The sequence below is a fragment of the Camellia sinensis genome, chromosome 12 (assembly GCF_055761805.1).
Source record: "Camellia sinensis isolate YWXY chromosome 12, ASM5576180v1, whole genome shotgun sequence".
Classification (NCBI taxonomy): domain Eukaryota; kingdom Viridiplantae; phylum Streptophyta; class Magnoliopsida; order Ericales; family Theaceae; genus Camellia; species Camellia sinensis.
The window spans coordinates 56,706,944-56,715,111 of NC_138972.1; the positions used below are offsets into that span (position 1 = coordinate 56,706,944).

Below are 8,168 nucleotides of genomic sequence, written 5' to 3' on the forward strand. Positions count from 1 at the left end.
AAACACTAAAATAAGAAAGATAAATATATATTTTAGTATATAAGAGATGACAACACACACACACACACACACACACACATATATATATATATATATATATATATTTAACATACACTTAACGGATTATTGATAAAAAGCGTTTCAGTGTTACGTAAATTAAAATTTTAAAAAAAATCCATGTAATTGTGTTTAAAACGTAGAGTTAATTGTATTTTTTTTAAATCTCAAGGGGATTAAACCAATAACCCACATATCAAGACTACACGATCTAGTCTCCTTTGAAAGCTAGAGAGAAGCCTCTCTAAAATATGACCGTTGAAGCCATCAACCATGCGACCTCGTCGGAAGAACAGGACCACCTTGACCGGAGTAAGAAAAGGTAAAACAAATGGATACAACGGTTGAAGATCCACTGAAGAACCAACATAACTCGCTGAAAAAGTCAGACGAGTGCATGGAGGATGAACTAGCAGCTCAAAATGACCTCGATGCTCAGAAACAGGAACTGAATGCGGGAGCACATAAATCCTTCAAACAAGCTCTCTTGAAATCTCGATTTAATGAGAATGAGAGAGAACGAAATTTTGAATGTGAGGAGGCCTATCTCCCTTCTGATGAGGAAATAGACAAAGATGAGGAGGGAGAGGATCAATTGGAGTACAAAAGGACCAGTTCAAATCCGGTTATTAAAATACCTGCTGGGCTTCTTAAAAAAGTTAGAGAGCCATGGCAAAAGTGCCTCATTGTGAGAATCCTGGGTAAGAATATTGGATTTAAACTATTTGTGAATCGCATGCGAAAGCTCTGGAATCCTCAGGCCGATTTCGAAACTCTGGATATCGGGCATGGTTTTTTCATAGTGAAATTTGAAATGATGGAGGATTATTCCAAGGTGTATATGGGAGGACCATGGGTCATAATGGACCGCTATGTGACAGTTCGTAAATGGCAAGCCGATTTTAAATCGGATGAAGCAGAGGAGGACACAACCACAATCTGGGTTCGATTTCCTAATCTCCCTATTGAGTACTATGATGAAAAAGTTCTTTACCATATATCAAAGGCGCTTGGGAAACCACTAAAGATTGATATTAACATTGCCATGGCAGCACGTGGGAAGTATGCCCGAGTATGTATTGAAATAGACCTGAGGAAACTGCTCATATCCTATATTACTATTGGCAGATATCATTACATTGTAGAATATGAACATCTACACCTGCTGTGTTTCTCATGCGGCCGTGTTGGTCATCGGAAAGAAAAGTGTTTTGAATTTTCGATGATGCAACCGGAGAAGACAACACAAAATGTGACCGTAAATCCATCAGATGCGGATACTGGGCCAGGTCCATCAAAAACCACTGGGCCAAAGAAGAAGGAAGTATGTATTGAGGCAGAGAATGGAGGTTATGGGCCATGGACTCTAGTCACCACCAAACGAAAATTCCAACAAGGGAAATCAAAGCCGAAGGCCCACTCTTATAAGAGTAATCGTTTTACAGGACTACCATTGGACCAAGACCAAGGAGAATCAAGTGGAGACCCAAACAAAAGTGAAGCCCAGGAGAAAAATGTAGACCTCGATCTGGAACCCCAACCCACATCAACGCAGCCTGCCCAAGTAATGGACATGGACTTACCCAAATTAATGGAGAATGTAAGCCCACAATTAGGAAATGACCTGCAATCTGGGCCTAGGGACACAAGAGGGAAACATCAGGCCAACCAACCGACTGATATGCATAAAAAATCACCTCCCAGCCCAGGAAAACAACACTACATAGAAAACCCTAAGCCTCTCCCAAATATTGTCCTCTCTAACGCCTCCAGTTCTATCATTACCAAGACTGCCATAGCAGAACATGACAACCGTCTAAAGAACAGAAAAGGTAAACCACCAAATTTGAGAGGGCGGCAAGAAGGGAGAACTAATGGAGGTAAGTGTAGAGAACATTCTGATGGAAGAACACCGAGTGGACCAGTTCAGAGCACTGATATTCTTAGCACTTGAGAAAGAAGCATATCACCTCGTCAGAATCGATTGGTGGCTCAAAGAAGTGAAGCTTCTGATACAACCATGGTGGGAGTTCAATTCGCATAATGTGAAACACATGGTGCATGTGAAACCGATGAGGCCTTTGAAGGACGACCAGAGGGGTGTCCGAAACATACTGGGACTGTCTGAGACAGAGGATTGGCCAAACCTTAAGATGTTAGTTATGGATATGATAATATGGAATTGTAGAGGTGCGGGTAATGCTCGATTCTGGAGAACACTGCGGGATTTGGTAAGTCTACACAAACCTGATATGTTAATTCTCATGGAGACAAAAGTGGAATTACACACAATAGGCATGTTTTTCAATAATCTGGGGTACACGGCTTCCACTCATGTTGATCCGATTGGCAGAAGTGGAGGAATCTAGCTACTGTGGAATCCCTGTCAAGCTAATGTTCGAGTTACTATATCAAGGCAAGAATATCCTAATTGGGTTCTATCTGCAGTTTATGCAAGCCCAAATATCAGAATGAGAGAGGAATTATGGAATGGATTGGAAGACATTGTTCAAAATATTCAGGAACCGTGGCTTATAGCTAGGGACTTTAATGATTACTCCAGCTTTGAGGAGAAAAGGAGCTTCCAAGTTAATATAAATCAAAGTACAAGTCAGAGCCAACACAGGAGCCAGAAATTCATGGATAGAATTAACAACTGTAATCTTATGGACTTAGGATGTGTTGGTCCTAGGCTCACTTGGACCAACAATAGAAAAGGCTGGGCAAATACCATTGCTAGATTGGATCATGCCCTATGTAACACTGAATGGACAACACTTTTCCCAGAAGGGTATGTTAGAAACCTGCCTCGCACATACTCGGATCACTCTCTTCTTCTTCTACATACTCAAGGTATTAACACTGTTACTCATGTATTTAAGTCCTTTAAATTTCAAGCTGCTTGGCTAACTCATGAGGGCTTTAGTGATATTGTTGAGAAGAATTGGCCCAAACCTCTTAATAACCTGCTGGGGAATTTGGATCACTTAACATCTGTCATGCAGGATTGGAATAAAAATGTTTTTGGCAATATTTTTAGACATAAACGGTGGCTGCTTGGCAGAATTAATGGGATCCAAATTTCTTAAGCTAACCATTATTCTCACAATCTTCATCAACTGGAAAGTGAGTTCACGACTAAGTATAATAGAATTTTGTACCAAGAAGAACTATATTGGTTTCAAAAATCCCGGGCTAATTGGATTACTCAGGGTGAGCGAAACACAAAATTTTTCCACATGTCTACCATTATCAAAAGACGGAAAACTAAAATTGTTGTTTTGAAATCCAAAGAGAGGGTGTGGATTGATAACTCTATTGAGCTAAAAAAATTAGTGCAGGATTATTTTCAAAATATTTTTGCTCATACTCCCACTAGTAATCTGCATCATTGGAATAACTTGACCAAGCACATTAATGTTGAAGATCAATTAGAAATGGTTAGGGAGGTCTCTGCCACTGAAATATGGAGGGCAGTCAAAAACATTAAAGCTTTTAAGGCCCCAGGTCGAGATGGGTATCCAGTTATCTTCTACCATACTTTTTAGGGAATTGTAGGCAAATTTGTGATTGAGTTTGTTCAAAACTATTTTTCCTCCTCTACTATTCCCCCTGAGATTAATAGAACTCTTGTTGCTCTTATCCCTAAAGTTACTAACCCTGAAACTGTGAAGCAATTTCGCCCAATTAGTCTTTGTAATGTGACTTATAAAATCATAGCCAAAATCCTTGTCAATCGAATTCGCCCTATCTTGAATGATATCATTAGCCCTAACCAAAGTAGCTTTATTCCGGGTCGGTCTACACATGATAATATCATCATAACTCAAGAAGCAATCCATACTTTGAATAAGAAAAAAGGGAAGATGGGATTCATGATTTTTAAAGTTGATCTCGAAAAGGCCTATGACAATATTTCTTGAAATTTCTTGAGGCAAACTTTGTTGGAATTCCACTTTGATGAGAATCTAGTGGCTATGATTATGAATTGTGTTACTAGTGTGAATACGGCTATCTTATGGAATGGAGAGCCCCTTGATGAGTTCAAACCTGCTAAAGTCCTTCGTCAAGTGGACCCTCTTTCCCCGTATCTCTTTGTGCTATGCATGGAGAGACTTTCTGCCATGATTACACAAAAAGTGCAAGGTAAAGATTGGACAGGGCTTTGTTTGGCTAAGAGTGGTCCTACTATACCACACTTATTCTTTGCGGATGATTTGATCTTATTTGCCAAGGCAAATGATTGTAATTGTCACACCATTTTACAAGTCCTGACTGAATTTAGTGCCATTTCTGGATTGAAGGTTAATTTACACAAATCCCATCTATTTGTGTCTCCTAATATTGATAGGAGGAGAGCTATGCAGCTGAGCAATTTGAGTACTATTCCTTTAACTCAAAATTTGGGGAAGTATCTTGGGGTTCCTTTACTCCATGATAGAGTCAGCAAAAGCCATTTTTTGAATATATTGGAAAAGCTTAAGAATAAACTAATAGGGTGGAAATCTGGAATGCTATCCCTGGCTGGGAGGGCAAACTTGATTCAATCTGTTACTAGTGCTATACCAGTATATACCATGCACACTATGGCAATCCCGAGGAAAGTTTGTGATGAGATTGATAAGATTAATAGAAACTTCCTTTACCCTCGCGAAAAGAAAAGTACATCTTGTGAATTGGGAACAAGTTTGTAAGATGAAAAAAGATTGGGGGCCTGGGCTCCGGAAGGCTAGAGATCAAAATCTAGCCCTTTTATCTAAACTGTGGTGGAAAATGGTAAAGGAGGATAATACCCTTTGGGTGGAAGTGCTTAAAAACAAATATTTGGGACAACAGTCTTTTCTATCCAAGAGGAAAGACAAAAAAATATCACATATCTGGAAAGGTATTTTGAGTACCAGGGATCTCCTAATCAAGGGGATTAGATGGAAGTTGGGGAACGGATCTAAAGTGAGAGTTTGGAAGGATTGGTGGTGTGGTGTTGGGGCACTTGAAAAGGTTTTGCAATTACCCACCAATCAAATTTCAAGTTTTGAGGCTATCGCTGTGGATTCGCTGTTAGATGATAATGGTGAATGGGATTTACATTCTATGCATACCTCCTTACCTTTGAATATGGTTGCTGACATTTTACAATTACAACCCCCCCAAACCAATGATGGAGAAGACACTCCCAGATGGATTAAATCCTCTGATGGAGAGTTCTCTACAGCAAGTGCGTATGATTTAATTGTTGATCAACAAAACCATATTGGGGATTGGGGTTGGATATGGAAACTCAAGGTTCCTTCGAAACTTAAGAGTTTTTTGTGGCTTGTTCTCCACGACAAGCTTCTCACTAATCATAAGAGAGCCATGAGGGGGATCCCAAATGATCCCAAATGCTCGTACTGTGTGAATATAGAAACCATTGAACACTTGCTTAGGCTTTGTCCTCAAGCTCTTCAGATATGGTATCAAATCTTTGGCAGGGAATGACATTCCAACATGCTATCTCTACCTTGGGAAGATTGGATCATTCAAAATATGAAAGGGAAACACAAAAATCCTAACTTATTCCTTATTTCATTATGGACTATTTGGAAAAATTGTAACAAAAGGGTTTTTGAACATAAAGTTATGAACATTTATGAGAGTGTGAAATCCATTTTAGATTATAGAAAAGAGATTTTTCATGCTTTTAAGCTTGATGTCATAGCGCATATTAAAACTAAGAGTCTAACTAAGTGGTCTTGTCCAAATGCAGGAAAAATCAAGCTGAACACAGATGGTAGCACTCGCAGGTCTGGAGGTGGTGGCGGATTTGGGGGAGTATTTCATGATGAAAAAGGGTCATGGATCAGTGGGTATTACGGCAAGCTTGAGATATGCACTAGCCTTGAAGCCGAACTTTGGGCTGTCTACAAAGGGCTTACCATCATTCTCCAAAGAGGATTCAATCAAGTGATTATAGAAACGGATGCGGAGCAAGTGGTTCAACTGTTGAGTGAAGACATAGGAGAGAGATGCCCTTTTCGGGGCATTGTGGAAGATGCTCGTATTATCATGCGCGGTTGTGATTGCACCATTCAGCATATTCGAAGGGACACCAACATTTGTGCGGATGCAATGGCGAAGCTAGGTGAATATCAGCCAGCGGAGTTGCTTCTTGTTCAAGACCCACTTGCGGAACTTCGACTGTTGTTAGTCGAGGACATTGTTCACCTCTCTATGGAGGGATCTAGGGTGTAGTCCCTGTGTGTTTCTTTTATCTTCCGATGTACCCCAAAAAAAAAAAAAAAAAAAAATCTCAAGGGAAATGAGTGTAATTTATTCTTAATTTTTTTTTTTTTTTTTTTTTGGGGTGGGGTCTTTTTCTTTGTCTTTGTTCTAGTTTTTAATATTTTATTAGTCTAAAAATTCAGCTTGTTTTTTAGACCTTTTATTATTATTATTATTATTATTATTATTATTATTATTATTATTATTATTATTATTATTATTTTCTTCTTTAAACTTTGAGTTATCTAAAAAGGGGAATTTTTTTATTCCAACTCCTTCGTTTGCACACTCGGTTGATAAACTTAAATTTGAATTTTACTTAATCAAAATATTTTATTAAGTTTAGATACAAATAACTAAAATACAAATATATATATATATATATATATATAAAGGTATTTTGAAAAATTGATTAAAAGCTAACTTTTAACTTTTTTTTAGCTCTTTTTGAAAAAAACGTGCAAAAAATGTGAGAAATGATATAATCCAAAATGAGTTGAAGTTAGAAAGTGACTTGTAAATCAGTTTCCAAAAGAGGCCATATTCTGGGCCATTTGGCAAGTTGGTTAAAAGTCAAATTTTTAACTTTTTGATTTTTTTTTAGTCACATCATCTCTCAACTTTTTTACACGTGTTTTTCAAAAAATATCAAAAAAATATCAAAAAATCAACTTTGAACCAACTTCTCAAAACGAGTCTGGATCGTCTGCTACGGTTTCCTACTGCAGCTCCTGCAACTGTCCAAAATGACGTCATTTTGGACTTTTTTTTTTCCTTCCCCCTTTGTTTTCTCTTTCAAACGTTTAAGAACCAAACCCTAACAAAACAAAGAGGCAAGAGAAAGAGAGCAGAAAGGGAAATCTGTGAAGCTAATGACATTACACATTTCTTGGTGAAAAAGAGGGTGATGGCGGCGGCGAGGCAACAACGACTAACATATGAAGAGATGAACCTAGATTTCATGGAATTCTTGGGGAAGAACTAGATCTAATGTAGAGAAGAAGCACAGGTCTCTCCCTGGTAGTTAAAAAGTTTTGAAGAAAAAGAAAAAAGAAAATCAAATTTGAAGAGATGGGTTGTGTTGGCTTTATTGCTTAATGATGAAGATGAACAAGCCAAAGGAGAAATCAAAGAGGGACTGTAATATTGATTTAAGATGATGAATAGAGTGATGAAGATTGGGTTTAGGGCCAAACTTCCCTCCACCAAAAAAAAAAAAAACAAAACCAGAAGCAACTGAGAAGAAGGAACAAGGAACAAGGAACAAAGAATATTGCCCTCTGTCTTTTCATTTACCTTCCTTCTTGCTTTTCTCTCTCTTCTTTGATTGTTTCTACAAACGAAAAAAAACTAATAATTCTTTATATTTTCTATGATCCTCAAGAACCAAAAAATGCTGAAGCTAACCAAACCCAGGATCAATTTTTTTCCTTTCTTTTCGACAATTGAAAATTGAAGTTTCATGTTTTGTTGTTTACTTTCCATGGAAATTGATTCAATTTTTTTTCTTCATATTTTTATATTTGGATTTCAGGTGTGTCTCCGCCGTTATCGTCGTTGTCTCACCGTTGCTGTTGTTGTCATCGTCGCCTCCTAGCTGTATGATCGTTAGCGGTGACTTTGTCTCTTTGTTCATCTGTTCATGAAGTGCTTTGAATCCTACGATTCAAAGCTTAGACAGAGAAGAAAAGAGGAGAAAAGAAGAAAACAAAAATTAAAAAAAAAGAAGAAGATCCAAAACGACATCGTTTTGGGCGGCCACAAGAGTTGCCGCAAAAAATCATGGCAGATGATCCAGACTCTCTCAAAACATCCATATACTCAAACCAAACCTTAAACGTTAAACCGTC

The 8,168-nt window shown here is 38.0% G+C and overlaps 2 protein-coding genes across 2 annotated transcripts; both read left to right on the forward strand.

Moving 5' to 3' along the window:
- The first annotated feature begins 388 nt into the window (after window positions 1-388).
- LOC145803585 (uncharacterized) lies at window positions 389-3,980 on the forward strand. The gene is made up of 5 exons (XM_082896893.1): window positions 389-1,937; window positions 2,506-2,848; window positions 3,063-3,183; window positions 3,399-3,506; window positions 3,606-3,980. Exons 1-5 carry the CDS (start codon window positions 389-391, stop codon window positions 3,978-3,980), a joined length of 2,496 nt encoding a protein of 831 aa, XP_082753019.1.
- A 1,696-nt stretch (window positions 3,981-5,676) lies between these two features.
- LOC114302897 (putative ribonuclease H protein At1g65750) lies at window positions 5,677-7,964 on the forward strand. Its single transcript, XM_082896895.1, has 2 exons — window positions 5,677-6,239; window positions 7,853-7,964. Exons 1-2 carry the CDS (start codon window positions 5,677-5,679, stop codon window positions 7,962-7,964), a joined length of 675 nt encoding a protein of 224 aa, XP_082753021.1.
- The last annotated feature ends 204 nt before the right edge of the window (window positions 7,965-8,168 follow it).